The sequence below is a fragment of a genome, unplaced genomic scaffold (genome assembly GCF_019419815.1).
Source record: "Pyrus x bretschneideri cultivar Hongxiangsu unplaced genomic scaffold, Pyrus_bretschneideri_v1 Contig93, whole genome shotgun sequence".
Lineage (NCBI taxonomy): Eukaryota > Viridiplantae > Streptophyta > Magnoliopsida > Rosales > Rosaceae > Pyrus > Pyrus x bretschneideri.
This window is the reverse complement of record NW_025999835.1, coordinates 596,241-612,190: the sequence shown is the minus strand read 5'-3', so window position 1 is coordinate 612,190 and position 15,950 is coordinate 596,241. Positions and strand designations below refer to the sequence as shown.

At 37.6% G+C, this 15,950-nt stretch overlaps 3 protein-coding genes across 3 annotated transcripts; all 3 read left to right on the top strand.

The window, feature by feature from the left end:
• Positions 1–2,666: 2,666 nt before the first annotated feature.
• On the top strand, positions 2,667–9,549 carry LOC103965484 (auxin response factor 6). The gene is given in 15 exon segments (XM_018651961.2): positions 2,667–3,159; positions 3,681–3,793; positions 4,451–4,549; positions 4,629–4,685; positions 4,763–4,921; positions 5,025–5,109; positions 5,786–5,876; positions 5,987–6,151; positions 6,226–6,348; positions 6,479–6,554; positions 6,709–6,856; positions 6,957–7,174; positions 7,177–8,172; positions 8,366–8,556; positions 8,981–9,549. Coding segments are annotated over 15 exon segments (2,781 nt in total). The 5' UTR covers positions 2,667–3,104; the 3' UTR covers positions 9,186–9,549.
• A 416-nt stretch (positions 9,550–9,965) lies between these two features.
• LOC125473677 (wall-associated receptor kinase-like 8) lies at positions 9,966–11,485 on the top strand. Its single transcript, XM_048576868.1, has one exon. The coding sequence runs from the start codon at positions 10,347–10,349 to the stop codon at positions 10,962–10,964; it is 618 nt and encodes a 205-aa protein (XP_048432825.1). The 5' UTR covers positions 9,966–10,346; the 3' UTR covers positions 10,965–11,485.
• Positions 11,099–13,635, top strand: LOC103965499 (putative wall-associated receptor kinase-like 11). Its single transcript, XM_009378570.3, has 3 exons — positions 11,099–11,228; positions 11,982–12,050; positions 12,256–13,635. The coding sequence occupies exons 1-3, from the start codon at positions 11,117–11,119 to the stop codon at positions 13,461–13,463; spliced, it is 1,389 nt and encodes a 462-aa protein (XP_009376845.2). The 5' UTR covers positions 11,099–11,116; the 3' UTR covers positions 13,464–13,635.
• Positions 13,636–15,950: the final 2,315 nt, after the last annotated feature.

The following is a 15,950-nucleotide window of genomic DNA, read 5'->3' as shown; positions in this document are numbered from 1 at the left end:
CCAAAATCACACCAATTGAACACATCCACCATTACCAACTATAAATACACCTCAAACCGACCTGCCAAAACCACAACTAGAAGCTAACAATTGAAGCTCAGGATTAGGGTAAACACTAGAGTACTGATTGATCTCAAAACCCCTAAAAACTGAAGGGTGTTGCTATAGCGGCGGTTGTGGTGGTGGTGGCGGTGCTGGCCATGTTGGCCTTGGTTGAACTGGGGAAAGCCGAGGTCCTTGGCGTGAAAGCAGTGACTGTAAGTTCATGCATTCCATATTTCACCCATGGCACAGGTAGCCCGCCCGGCAGAATGTTGCCATGGTGTGAAAGATCTTACATGGCTGACTCAAACCACATATACAAGCGTGAAGCCTGCGAGTGTGGAATTAACGCGTGATGCGTTATTAATGACGGTGGTTGTAAGGAAGATAATTTTTTATTATGTTAATTTGAACCCAAGGCTACAGGTTGAGTTAAAATAAAGGAAAATTAATGGATAAAATAAAATAAAGGGTAAAATGGATAGTACTAGGATTAACTTTTTAATGTAAAAATATGATTTTTTTCTTTTTTTAAATAAACACTACCGGAAGTTTTTTGTTAAAATTCTTTTAAAATACAGCAAAAAGCATGGGGAATCGATGCATCTATAATCTCAATGGCACACATAGCCTTTGTTGAATGTGGTCAAGATATGGTTCTCACGGGAGAGCCATGCTATACTTAGTTTATGCCAAGCTACTTGTTAATAAAATAATTTTCTATTAAATATCTGTTGCATGATCTTTTTTAGAATCATATTATATTGTAGTACATAAGATAGCGTCAAATCTCTTATAATTTAAGAGAAATTCTTTGAGGTATAGGTATCATTGAACTTGCACACAATGAAAAAAGCCTACCTACACTTATGTGATAAACTTTCATTATACACGTATTCCTTGCAAAATACATAACTTCTTAAACAATTTTTACGATTGAAAAGTAATTTTCACACAAAAAATGAGCTTAACCAATGATCACGTTGAAGCTGTATGTACCAAAACAAGGACATATAATTTGGTAGTAAAATACAAGAAGTCTTTCAAACATTAATTTGTGGCAGCTAGGATTGAATTGACAACTAAGGTTTTAAGTACTTGACAGATGACACATTGAACTATGACCAGCAACCATCACAAATTCACAACCATTTTTATTATTTCAGAACACCCTTTAAAGGAAATTGCCTCTTGTGGGCGCACAAGGAGAAGTTATATTAATTTGTAAGCATTTAAACTCAATCCAAGCACAAATTAAGCCTCCCTAACAAATATTCATAGAAGTTGGATCCATGCTTTTGTGGGGAAAACAATAGGAGATAAGAGGCCTCCCTATAAATGTAATCCCATTTATTGAATTCATATGGACAACCAAATGATAACCTAATCATCTTTCCCCCCAATAATTTTTTTTCTTCCAAAAAGTTAACATGAAAAAGACTGGCTATTTCCAAATGAGGCAAAAAGAGAAAGAATTGTTTGGAATTGGGCAAGATGGGTATTCTCTTGTGTCACTAGATGATTAAGGATTGTTTATTTTTTTTTTAGAGGACTATTAGATCTATTGTAATGTCTTGTCTTTTTATTACATTATAATATCACTTGTTAAAAAAAGTTAAAAAATTAAGATGTTATTTTTTCATTCACTATTATTCCTAATCCAACCCTCCACTCACTATCAAGGCCTTCCTTCACGATTTTATTCTAGTTAGAATTTCAGAATCGAATCACTTCCAAAATTATAACTTTTATTTCTTCCCTCTCTTCAAAAAATTCCAAAATCAAGCAGACCGCGCCTAAAACCACTGTTGAATCTAATATTATGAGTTAAGTAAAACACTAAAAACACGTTCATTTAATCTACACGCTTGATATCGAACCGAGAGTTTAGGCCTAGTTTGGTACTGAGGTGATTCTGAAAAAAGCTGGTATAAAAAAAAGCTAGAAGCTGTTTTTGTGTTTGGTAAACATTCAGCTTCATCTTTTTTTCACAGTTTTGGGTGAAAAAAAAGCCAAAAACAAGGAGCTGCAAAACCCAGCTTTGAAAAACTAGTTTTTTTTCACATCTGTTTTACATAAAAGTTTACCAAACACTATAATACTGTTTTTTTTTTCAAAAGCACTTTTACAAAAAAAGTTTACCAAACACTCTGCTGCTTTATTTTGCAGCTGCTTATTCTCACAGCACAATAGAAGCAGATTTTTTGCAAAGCACAACAATACCAAACTATCCCTTAGTCACGACATGGATAGTGAGCAAGAATGTAAAAAGAGGGAAAATAATATGATACAACAGGGAAGGAAAGTGGGGTTAGATTTTTGGTCCTGTTTCCATTTGCTTTTTCTGACAGCCATCCCTATGAACATTACATTACCCCACCAGCAATAATTACCACTGTATTAATTGATCGTAGACCAAACACGCCCTCAACGAAGACCAATAAAGCTCTCTCTCTCTCTCTGACGTCCAACTCTCTCTCTCTCTCTCTCTCTCTCTCTCTCTCATCAGCAGCTTCTCAAGCAAGAGCAAACAAGCTCTCTCAAGCTCAAAGTTCATCTCTTTCGGCAGTCAAATCGGAGCTTCTGAAAATGTCGCTCTCAGCTCAGTAAGAGTTCCCCAATTCTCTGTTTTACTTCACTTGCTAAGTTGCTCTTCAATTTCTGAGATCTGGGTTGTCTAGGGTTTCTCTGGAGCTTGCTAAAGTCGATAAATTTCTGAGCTTTGGAGGTGAGAGTTAGGGTTTAGGGTTGCAATTAGAGTAAATGTGGAGGGTTTTGTTAGGGTAAATAAGATCTGGGGCGTATGAGGGTGACGGGAGTTGTGTTTTGTATTGGCACTGGCTTTGGATGAGATTTTCCCAAAAGGGTAGATTAAATCTTCTGGTTTTATTTTGGGGTGGGGGTGGGCATTTTTTCTCAGCATTTGATGAAATAGTGGCGAAGGGGCTCAGTAATGGGTGTTAATAAGAAGTAAGGAGGGACGGTACTTGAATCTTTGAGTTGGGTTTCAAGGGGGTTTCAGCAGGCGGTGAAAGGAGGCTGTTTTTTCGGCTTTTCAAACCATGAGGCTTTCGTCTTCGTCATCATCTCCGGGGTTTAACCATCAGCTTCAGGAAGGCATGCATTTTTTTCCCTTTATTTGCTTTTTCCATTTTTTTTCGTCTGAAATTTAATATTTTTGTCAAAGCGTTTGTTATTTCACTCTGAGGCATTGTCCTGCATGATTTTATGCTATTTTTGTTTGGGGTTTTGTCTAAAGTTATTGACCCTACGTTTTAGGCAATCTTTATGAGGTCATTGAACAGACCTAGTCTGTATTTATTTCACCTGTGCATTTCTTAATTAGGTAGTTATTTCAGGGTAAAGAAAGTGACATTCTATGCATGCATTACTTTTGTGTTTGAGAAATTAAGTTTGGTGACTTTAAACAAGGCGTAATTGTACAATTATCTTAATTATCTTAACTGCGCATAATGCTTGATGGGGTTAGGAATGGAAGTTTTGTTCCTGTAAAAAGAATTAACAACGTTCCTTTAACACTAAACCTAGGCTTTCATTTCTATCTGCAACGGTTTGGATTTTGATTATATGGATGTTTATGTCATGCATACTCACACAAGCATAGAACCTGTATGCAGGGGAGAAGAAATGTTTGAATTCTGAGCTATGGCATGCCTGTGCTGGCCCTCTGGTGTCTCTGCCTCTTCTTGGATGTCGTGTAGTCTACTTTCCACAGGGCCACAGCGAGCAGGTCAGCAACTGCATCATTATCTCACTTATTGTTGAATTTTTCTTTTGCTTTCTGAATGGTATTTGCAGAAAACAATTGTTTGGTTTGCAGTTTGTAGAATAGGGACGTTTGTTTGTTGATTTAGGGACTTAGCCTCTTGTTACCATTGTTTAGTTTTTGTCTAATAAGTTTGAATTGGGTGTCAACTCTGTGTTTTGTGTCGCCCTGTGTCTTGATTATTGAAAGCAGATCTTAAATTGAGTAATTATTCTTGTGGTCTGGAATCTGGATAATAAAATTACTATACATATGAATGTCAGCATGTTGTTTAATCACATGTATATTTTCATTTGTAAAGGATGGTTTACTCCTATACAAAAATCAATAGATAAATAAATAAAGGGCGAGTTACAGTTTTTTTCTTCAGGTATTTGCTTCATTTTTGTTTGATATTGAGCATCCCGTATAGCTATAACTTTGTATTAAGCATTTTATACAAATCATTACCTCAATTACTATAATAGAGTCCATAATTTTTTTAGTACACTTTGCTTAAACAGCTGAAATGTTTAATATCTAACTAATCATCTCGTCTAATATCTAATCATTTCGTCCTGAACACTAACTTTACAGAATGTATTCATTTTTTGTTTTTAATTCTTGGTATTTCTTATACAGGTTGCTGCATCAACCAACAAAGAAGTGGATGCCCACTTTCCCAATTACCCCAACTTGCCTCCACAACTAATTTGTCAGCTACACAATGTGACAATGCACGTAAGTGTCAGCCTATTTGCATCTTCTCTGTACCAATTTCCTAGGCTGCTCCTTGAAATTTTAATTTTCTATGGTACAGGCAGATGTGGAGACGGATGAAGTATATGCTCAAATGACCCTACAACCATTAAATCCGGTAATGCACTTGGCTGTGTTTAAATTTTGATTTGTGAGTCAAGTAATTTTCATGTCCTGACATAAACTATTTTGTAGCAAGAGCAAAAAGATGTATACCTACTGCCTGCAGAGTTGGGTGCTGCCAGCAAACAGCCAACCAACTATTTTTGTAAAACTTTGACTGCAAGTGATACTAGCACGCATGGAGGATTCTCAGTTCCCCGCCGTGCAGCTGAAAAAGTCTTTCCTCCTCTTGTAGGTGTCCTTTTCTTCAACTCATTTGATCATCACTTTTCGATTCTTTATATTTTCATATCGTAAACTTGGTTTCGTTCATTTTACTTTTACTGTTCCTCAGGATTACGCGCAGCAGCCCCCTGCCCAGGAACTAATTGCAAGGGATCTACATGATAATGAATGGAAATTCAGACATATATTTCGAGGTGAGTGTGGATTACTTTAGATTTCTCTTTTTTATCTGCTGTTATTATCTTTTATCGTTTTTCACATATCATTCTTCAGTTACCTGCTCTAGCTTAGATGCCAAAGTAAGGTAACTGAGAGCAGTGGTACGTCATAGTTCAGACACTCCTTGGTTTTAAATGTCAAAAATGAAAATTTTGGAGAAATGTTTTTATTTACAGGCATCAGCTGTATCCATGTCATATGATTGTATCACTGGAAATCTATAAAATGAACCAACCTGCTATACTAATTGCATATACACCAAATGACGATGTGGAAAATAAATGACTTGAAGTATCCTTCTTTCCTCCATACTTGTCTATCTAGCAAATCAGTGGGGCACATAATATCCAAGGAAATTGATGGGTAGGACCAGTGAGATATTTTTTTGGTCAGAGGAACAGTGACTTTAGAGCTTATTTTGTTTTGGTCAGAGGAATAGTGACTTTAGAGCTTATTGACCAATGATGTTAGAACTTTCTGTTTCTAATTGCCCTTGTCATACTTGAAGGCAAGAATTTCAAAGATCTTGATCACATTGTTTCTACTTTCTTTACCTAGTTTCTCTTATTTATTTATTTTTTTTTTCCAACTTATACTGTTCTGAACATGTAATTATGGCTTCTAATTGCATTTTTCCATGTTATTGTGCAGGCCAGCCCAAGAGGCATCTTCTCACGACAGGATGGAGCGTGTTTGTTAGTGCTAAACGACTTGTTGCTGGTGATTCGGTCCTCTTTATCTGGTAATTTTAAACTGTTATTCTGTTATTGGAGGGGTGATGGGGGTTGTATTTATTATGTTAAGAATTTTTGTAATCATTTTTCTCATCACTAATATGTTGTCTTCAATCAGGAATGAAAAGAATCAGTTGCTCTTAGGTATTCGGCGAGCAAATCGTCCACAGACTGTCATGCCCTCATCAGTTTTGTCAAGTGACAGCATGCACATTGGTCTTCTTGCTGCTGCAGCTCATGCAGCTGCAACAAATAGTCGCTTTACTATTTTTTATAATCCAAGGTGAGTATCTGCAACTTCTCCAGATTATAAATACTACCATTTACATCTTATTCCTCAATTTTCTTACAACGCAGGGCTAGTCCATCTGAATTTGTGATACCCCTGGCCAAGTATGTTAAAGCTGTCTATCATACTCGGGTTTCTGTGGGCATGCGATTTAGGATGCTGTTTGAGACAGAAGAGTCTAGTGTCCGTCGGTAGGTTATGTTATCTTCTTAGTTCGATTTCAATATGTAGTTTATGGTTCACATTTAATTAACTGGTTATTCATACTTGTATTATATAGGTTATTGACCTTTCTTATTTATTTTGTTTGTTTTCCTTCAGATACATGGGTACAATAACTGGCATCAGTGACTTAGATTCTGTTCGCTGGCCAAATTCCCATTGGCGCTCTGTGAAGGTTTGTTGAGAGCATTTGCTGATTTTGATGTTTATTTAAATTCCACTATATTTCTATTATAAGTTTGACAATTTTTTTTTTTTGCGGTGGGGCCAGGTTTTTTTAACTTTTTCAAACTTTGTAAGGTTTGTAAACGTGTTTTCTGCTAATGCAGGTTGGCTGGGATGAATCCACTGCTGGGGAGAGGCAGCCAAGGGTATCATTGTGGGAGATTGAACCACTAACAACATTCCCAATGTATCCATCCCCATTCCCCCTCAGACTAAAGCGACCATGGGCATCGGGCGTTCCCTCTTTCCATGGTATCTTTGTTTTTTTTTGCTTGAAGAGTGCTTGGTGTCTTTTCTCAAATTGTTTTGTTTCTTTTGCCCCCTCAGATACTTAGTGGTATATTCATTTCAGGTCTAAAAGACGGTGATATGGGCATTAATTCTCCACTGATGTGGCTGCAAGGAGGGCTCGGAGATCAGGGGATGCAATCTTTGAACTTCCAGGGATTTGGAGTTTCTCCTTGGATGCAACCAAGGCTTGATGCGTCTATGGCAGGTCTACAACCCGATGTATACCAAGCAATGGCAGCTGCTGCACTTCAAGAAATGAGGGCAGTTGATTCTCAAAATGTTCTTCACAGTCTCTTCTGCCCTTCCAGCAATCTTCAAGTGTTTCTAATGGGGCAGCTGCTGTGCTTCAAAGACAGGTCTTGCCTCAGTCTCAGTCTCAAAATGCTTTTCTTCAGAGCTTTCAAGAAAACCAAGCTCCAGCTCAGGCTCAGGTCTTGCAACAACAGTCGCAGCGTTACCATCCCTATAGTGATCAGAGGCAACAGCAGCTGCAGCAGCAGCAGCAGCATCAGCATCATCATCAGCAGCAGCAACAACAGCAGCTGAATCAGCAGCAGCAGCAACATCAGCTTCAACAATCCCGTCATATGCAACAATTGTCTGTTCAGCAGCAGATCCCGAATGCTATGTCTGCTCTTCCTAATTTTGCCTCAATCACTCCATCCCAGTCTGCATCTATGCAGTCTATCTCTTCGCAATCTCAGCAGCAGAGCTTTCCTGACCCTGTTGGAAATCCTATACCTTCATCTGATGTTCCCCCTATACATAGTATATTAGGTTCGCTATCACAGGATGGAACATCCCACTTACTTCACTTAAGCGGATCCAACTCTGCAATTTCTTCTTCCTTGTTATCTAAGCAGACCACTGGTGAACCGCAGCTATCATCTGGAGCTGCTCAATGTGTACTTCCACAGGTGGAACAGTTGAGAACACCACAGTCAAGTTTCTCTGAGATCACTGCCTTGCCTCCATTTCCTGGTAGAGAATACTCTGCATTCCAAGGCGGTACTGATCCCCAAAGCAATCTTTTGTTTGGGGTGAACATTGATTCATCATCTCTTATGCTGCATAATGGGATTCCAAACCTGAGAAATATTGGCAATGGAAATGATTCAGTGTCCGTGCCCTTTGGTGCTTCCAATTATGCCAGTGGCACAGGCAATGATTTTCCACTTAATTCCGACATGACTACATCAAGTTGTGTAGATGAATCAGGTTTCTTGCAGTCTTCAGAAAATGTGGACCAAGTAAATCCAACTGGAACCTTTGTGAAGGTAAGATGGGATAATTTTGATAGTTATTTACAAGCATATTTATCTTGAACATGATGGTCTGATGTATGGACCATTGTCGGTGATTGTATTTGGCAAGGCAAATGCTTCATGATCAGTGTTTGCTTTTTCAAACCTAGCACTTGTCATCGATAGCTCTTGTTTTTTTACATATTAAAATGGTGCAATTTGACAGGTTCACAAGTTAGGGTCCTTTGGGAGGTCACTGGATATTTCTAAATTCAGCAGCTATGATGATCTGCGCAGTGAGCTCGCACGTATGTTTGGCCTTGAAGGCCAACTGGAGGACCCTCAGAGATCAGGCTGGCAGCTTGTATTTGTTGACAGGGAGAATGATGTTCTTCTCCTTGGTGACGACCCTTGGCAGTAAGTACCAAATTGTCATGATTTTTCTTGTATTTGTCAATTATTGTTACACTCTTGGCTGTTTGCATAAGCAGTGCTAAAGGTAGAGCTTCCCACGAGTCTCAATCATTACTGATAGTTTGTAAAATGTGTCATGCCAAATCACTGTGCGAATGCGAAGTTTTAATGTTAAGCAGCTACTATTAACATTTTATGCTGTATGTCAATTTGTAGAGAGCAAAAACGATAAATATTAGACCAATGCTTCAAGGTTCAAAGTGTCCTAGGACTAGTTTACATCATCTAAAGTCTTTGACTATTTTCTCACCTTTTCGAGATTTTAAGTCATTATTGTGCATTTCTATATGACATTTGGCTTCTGGAGTTTTGAAACTATTCTTGTCATGATTCGCTGGAGGTATAATGATTCTTTGTTTATCTTCAGGGAGTTTGTGAACAATGTGTATTACATCAAGATACTCTCGCCTCTGGAAGTGCAACAAATGGGAAAGGAAGGCCTCAACAGTGTGGCGTCTGTCCCAAACAATAAACTTTCCAATGGTAGCAACACCACCGTTGACTACGTGGGTCGACAGGACTTGAGAAACTCAAGGAATGGGATTGCATCTTTGGGATCACTCGACTACTAAATGCCAATGCTTTGCTAAAAATGGAAAATTAAGCAAATTGGCGGTGAATGGTGAGTGTTATACTATGCTGGTAGTGTTTTCGTAAATGGATCGTTAGCATTGTTTTACCCTTTTATGTGGTCAGTGAGATGTACTGCTTAGGCAAAGTCTATTTGAAGCTTGCATGTCAGCTTATAATTATATACTGTAAATTATAGTAGGAAGGAACCTTGTTTCTGAAACTACCGCTGCAACATGTAGAACAACACACGTACTGTAAGAGTTTGATGTCCGATTCCGATGGCACTTTGTATGCTATCTTGTCCTGTAATTTATTATTTATTGAAGTCGAAAGCATATCATGAATCAGACTGGTTAAGTTCAATTACTATATTGAGAATCATGAGGTAGGTTTCATTTTAAGTTGTGTGCGTGTGTGTGTGTATAGCCGAAACTAGTTTATTGGTTTAACGCTAAGTCATTAAAGGAGTCTAATCATCAACTGTCACGTTTTGTGGTCTACAAAATATGGTGCAAATAGATGGTTTCTCTTTAACATCATCCATCGAACATATTATAGTCGTGTCGGTATCAAACATCTTAAGAATCCGTCTTTTAAGAATTTTCAAAGTTTGAGTGTTGACTGTAAAGATGACTACTAATCATGTATTAATTAGTCAAGTATAGCTGCTACTATAGTTGTTGTGTACGAATATATCCTTGTGTGGACAAATCTTCCTTGAAAAATTAAACATCACCGAGCACCTGGAAGCAGCAAACAGCTTTCTGCGAAACATTGCAAATGAGAAAAACAAGCCTGCACCACCTTAATTCCTACTGTTATTTGTATGCACGTGTCATATTTCCTCATCAACCAAACAGCAAAGTTTTATCCAACTAAATGAGATCGGCCGTAAAAAACCACCACCGTGCTCAATTGTGTGTCAAATCTTCTGTTAGCATATTTTCTCGTTTACCATTTCAATGAAAATAATGACAAGCTTATTGTTTTTTCAAATGACTCCAACGACTTCGGTGGGTGTAGAAATACTAGTTCTCTGGATCTAAAAGGTTGAGACTTGGCTTATCACGCGGTTTGTTTATTCCAAGCTTCACTATACACGGCACGGCTCAATATATAGGAAGGTAAAGAAGAGAAGAGGAAGAACAAGCAGAAAAAAAATGGAGGTTGTGCAGTTTCTCATTCAAATTACGCTGTTTTTGTGGTCTTTGAGCAATGCAATACCAGCAGTAGCCTCGCAGCCCAGTTTAGCTAAGCAAGGTTGTCAAAGAGATTGTGGTATGGATACGATACCTATCCCATATCCTTTTGGAATTGGAGCAGGTTGTTTCATGAACGAATGGTTCGAAATAACCTGTGACAATTCCACAAATAATTACCCTCGCATACCCATACCTCGCTTGAACCATGCCAGTCTGAAACAACTTGAAGTGCTGAACTTATCTATGGATGGCACACTAAGTGTCAGAAACCCGATTACCTTCTTTAGTGATTGCGGAAGGCCACTTGCAGAGCAAGCACCCAACTTGACAGGAAGCCCGTTCGTGTTCTCTAAAAGGAACAGGCTCGTTTCAGTGAGCTGTGGTGGAAATACCTCGATGAAGTTGATGAATGGCTCGACAGTTGGATGGTGCTCGGCGACTTGTGGTGACAAGGGTGGTTTACTTGATCAAGCTTATGGGCCTAATAACTGCAATGGTAGTAACTGCTGCCAGATCACCATTCCCGGCAATCTTACAAACTTCAACACTAGCTTTCAAGAAGTGAATGATCCTTGAAAGCGAGTGATACCACCTCTGGATCCGGAAGTTGCAAGTATGCATTCTTGATAGACGAAGCATGGACGTCTCCTGTTGTTGACCCATATAATTGGTAGGCGTCCCTGCAGTGCTCGAATGGAACTGGAGTCAATTTACGAAATCGGATATATATGGAACCTTTTGCGATGCTAATAAGTTCGAGCACGGTCTGCACAAGTAACAACACTTGCGTCTGCGCAAAAGGCCTTGAAGGAAACCCCTACGTCGTTGGTGGATGTCAAGGTACATGTCTAGCTATCATTTTATTCAAACTTCAAAACGATGTACAAACTTCTTTTCTTTTCTACTTTCTAGACATCTAGGCTATGTTTGGGCGTGGGATTTCCAAGACCCAAGAGATTATTGATGTCAAATTAGTAAGAGATGAACCTCAAAATGTTAGATACGAGGGATTAGAAATGCCCTTCATAATTATTATAAAAGCGTGGATGATGGATTTCCTCCCTGTTAGGATTTGCAAATCCCTCTCACATGCCTTTTAATACTCATGAACAGCCTTTTTAATCCCCTAAATCCAACATTTTGTGATTCATTCTTCACTAGTTTGGCCTCAGTTCCTTGGGACTCAAAAATTCCTCACCAAAAGATAGCCCTAAGGTTCTATTTGATTTTTATTTTAAAAAAGCAGGAAGCTTAATGTTTGGTATATGTTTTCACCTTTCAAATAGCAAGAACATTGAATAGTACTTGAGAGTTGTTCGGTAATAGTTTTCATTTTTGATTTCGTATGAAATTCTTTTTGAAATGAAATTACACTTGGAATCATAATTTGAATTTGAGGTTATAAACGAAAAGGAATGTGACAAAGAGCCCGTAACATTTTTCCAGTGAATGTTACGCATCAGGATGAATTTTTTGGTGAACTTTGGGCCGGACCTTCCGGACAAGAAACACCTCGTTGAGGCTTTCATTTGAAATTATATGCATTTTACATCCCCATTGAACTTTTTATGTTCCTCTGTCTCTGAAATGCAGATACTGATGAATGCAAATATCGGTCTGGGTCGATTAAATGCCTATCACGGGCTAATGTGGCCATTATAGGTACAGTGTTACTCTCTTCAAATCCAAAAACAAGATAACCTGTGATTATGGCAGCTGGTATTAGCATTTCTAGCGTTTGCTCCTCCAATATTACACAACTTTTTTTTGTTTCAAACCATCCCTGCATTAATTAGATTATATACGAGAAGGAACAATGTATCTGACCAATTTTTTTTTTTTTTTTTCTTCCAATTGAGCTATTCAGTTATCAGCTGCATTGTTGGCCTACTGTTTATACACATTGGAGCATGGTGGTCGCACAAAGTCATAATGAAAAGGAAAGACATCAACCGCAAGCAGAAGTTTTTTCAACAAAATGGCGGTTTCTTGTTGGAGCAGCAACTATCTTCCGGTGAAGCTAACGTTGATAAAGTTAAATTGTTCAGTGCAGAGGAGTTGGAAAAAGCCACGGACCTTTTCAGTGCAGAGAGAATTCTTGGTCAGGGAGGCCAAGGTACCGTATACAAAGGAATGTTAGCAAATGGGAGAATCGTTGCTGTCAAGAAGTCGAAAAGTGTAGTTAGTGGAGACGAAGTGAGACAATTCATCAATGAAATTGTCATTCTGTCACAAGTTATTCAAAAGAATGTGGTTAAATTAATGGGCTGCTGTTTGGAGACCGAAGTACCCCTTTTGGTTTACGAGTTTATACAGAATGGAACACTCTCTCATTATATTCAGCACCAGAATGAGGAGTTTCCTCTTACATGGGAGATGCGGTTACGAGTTGCAACCGAAGTTGCAGGAGCACTATCATACTTACACTCGGCAGTTTCCCGTCCTATTTACCACCGAGACATCAAGTCTTCGAACATACTGTTGGATGATAAATACAGAGCCAAAGTGGCAGACTTTGGGACATCAAGATCTGTCGCCATTGACAAAACACACCTTACCATGACACAGGTAAATGGAACATTCGGTTATTTGGACCCGGAGTACTTTCAGACTAGCCAATTTACGGACAAGAGTGACGTTTATAGCTATGGAGTGGTCCTTGTTGAGCTATTGACAGGAAGAAAACCAATTTTTAAGACAGAGTCACAAGAACCCATGAGCCTATCACATTATTTTCTTCTTTCCATGGACGAGAATCGTTTGTTCGATATTCTTGATGCCCGAGTTGTGAAAGATGCCAGGAAGGAAGAGATCATGGTAGTTGCTAATCTTGCAAAAAGTTGCTTGAATTTGAATGGAAAAAAGCGTCCTACTATGAAAGAAGTAGAAGCGGAGCTGCAGGGAATTCATTTATCATTGAAAAATTTTGACGTCCAACAAAATTTTGACGTTGATCATGTCCAAACTCGAATGAACGAGGTTTGGGATGTTGATTCGGCATCGACCCATGAACCTAGCACATCATTTTCTTCACCATTTGATGTGGAACCGCTTTTGTTTATCAGGACAGAGTGAAAAATAAATGTTGTTTTTATTGCGATCTGTGTGCATTAGATGTAGGGTTAGTTTAAGATTGTTGTGCTATTTACAAATCTCCCTAGCATTACCCTTAAAAAAAAAAAGTTTCTGTTGTGCTTTGAGAATAGTCATTTGTAAAATAAAACAGTTGAGGATTTGATAAACTTTATTTTGAAAGGTGTTTAGAGTAACAAGTTGTCACCTAATATTTGTTGTTAAGTGTGAGGGCTGGTTTTGTTCAAAAAAAATAAAAATAAAAATAAAATAAAAGTAGTGTGTGAGGCCTGCTAAACTGTACCTATTTTTAGGGTATGAATCTCACATTAGAGAAAAAAAAATGATTTTATTTATGTTTTTAGGTAGTTACTCCCTATATTGCTAATTAATTTTATAATAAAATCTCAACTTTTTCATGTATAAAAACATGAATGATAGATTTTCATTGTATTTGAATCCTCTGCTGAGCTCAGGGAGTTATAATAATTGTAGCCGTTGGATCAAAATCCAACGGTCCGTGTTATTTGCTCAGGAGACACAGCCTTTTGAGCTCAAGAGAGGATCCAAATCCATTTTTACTTACCGTTCCAAGAGAGTTTATCACATCCCAGTCCGTATAGTAAGATATTGTCCGCTTTGGGCTAGGCCCTCACGGTTTTTTTCTTGGGGTTCCATCCAAAACGCGTCTCACTATAGGAAGGTGGGTATGTACATATAAGGCACATCACATCTCCCCGCGATGTGGAATCTTACAGATTTTCAAGATTACAATGTATTGTATCCTTCATGGAGACAATCCTTCCTTAAAACTTACTAATAGAAAATAATGTAGAGATTATTTACCTGTATGTATCTCTTTCCATTCACCCCTTAATTTTTGTAATGTTCTAAGAAAATGGAAAGTAATGAAAAAGTTAATTAGGACATAATGTCTTAGCTAATATTATTAATCAAGTAGTGGTTTATGAGACACAGCCTACAAGCAACTATTTCAACAAGAATCCTTGGCAGTCAGGTGCACAAAGCATATACTGAAGCAATCAACAATATTAAATGCTAAAGTGTTAAAAAGGATTAAATATACTGAAGCATTTTTAGGTGATTCCTCTCTCCGAGTGCCCAACTGTCCTACAAATTAATCAGCACAACTGTTTACCTACATACTATAGAATTATTGCAGCTGCTTAGGGATCACAATTTTAACCGTTAAACTCGATAATCATGGATAATCATCCGAATGGATTAGATTTGGGTATGAAAATTCGGGTATATTTTGGGTATGGAAAAACCATGAATATTATTCGGTTATGGTTTTGGATATGGTTATAGGGGTCCCTAATCCATATCCGTACTCGAATCCGAATCGAATAATATATAATATAATTATACATAATATTAAAGTATTATATAATATATGTATGTGTGTGTGTATATATATATTCATTATTCACCGAATCCATTATCTTGAGAATACAAAAATTGCATTGTGTGAGTTGCATTTTATGGCCAAGTTCAATAGTTTTGATATGAATCAAAATCTATGAGAATTTAATGGTATTTATGAGCGATATCAAAGATCAACCAACATTATCAATGTTTAGCTTTAATTTTCATGGTCCACAAGATCCATTAATTAAATCATTTTATACATCAAATATTTAATAACGAAATTAATATTTACTAAATTATCATGCGTCAATTGAACGAATATATTTTTTGTACTAACGAAGATGGATATAACCGTTAACCGATGGAGAATCCGTTATCCAGTGGATATGGTTATGGATAATACTCGATGTTTAATTTGTGGTTATGGATATGATTAACTTTCGTGGTTATGGGGATGGATATAGCATTTCTGTCTCCAAACCGATTCGTTGCCATCCCTACAGCCACCTCTTAAATAATGAACTGGAAGAAGAGGTTTGCATGCATCCCTGGTGACCTCCTTCTAGAGAGATTTTTTTTCATGTTCATAAAACATAAACTAGTATATCATGTATCATAATATAAATAGAGATAAGATTATACTATTCAGTGCCTTTCATTTGTAATATGACATGTAATTAATGTATGCATCGGCTTATGTTCCAAGTATATTGAAAAATCTCTTCCCTCTAACCAACAAAACAAACCTCCCTCTTGTCACGCCAAATAAACGACCCGACCCAAACATTGTGCTTCCTTTGAAAGTTCAAACCCTTCAGGGGTTTAGGTTTTGTTTAGGGTTCAGGATTCATGGATTTTAAATTTATATTCCCTCTAATCAGGGGTAACTTGTTTCTCTCATTCATCAATAAAATCTCCATCGAGATTTCTTTGTTAGAAAACAAATGGAGCCCCTTCGAAACAATAATTACAAATAATTCGCAATACAATTCTTACACTCACCTTCGGACCTTCTTCTAACTAACAAAATAATTCCTTTCTAGGTTATTGTATCTTTATTTCTTCTTTTTCAATATATTCACAATAATGTTTTTTCCA

Excerpts from the sequence above, each read along its gene's own strand:
- LOC125473677 (XM_048576868.1), top strand. The coding sequence starts at position 10,347 with ATGGAGGTTGTGCAGTTTCTCATTCAAATTACGCTGTTTTTGTGGTCT.
- LOC103965499 (XM_009378570.3), top strand. The coding sequence starts at position 11,117 with ATGGAACCTTTTGCGATGCTAATAAGTTCGAGCACGGTCTGCACAAGT. Across the intron at positions 11,229-11,981 it reads CGTCGTTGGTGGATGTCAAG|ATACTGATGAATGCAAATAT; the intron begins GTACATGTCTAG and ends TCTGAAATGCAG. Across the intron at positions 12,051-12,255 it reads GGCTAATGTGGCCATTATAG|TTATCAGCTGCATTGTTGGC; the intron begins GTACAGTGTTAC and ends TGAGCTATTCAG.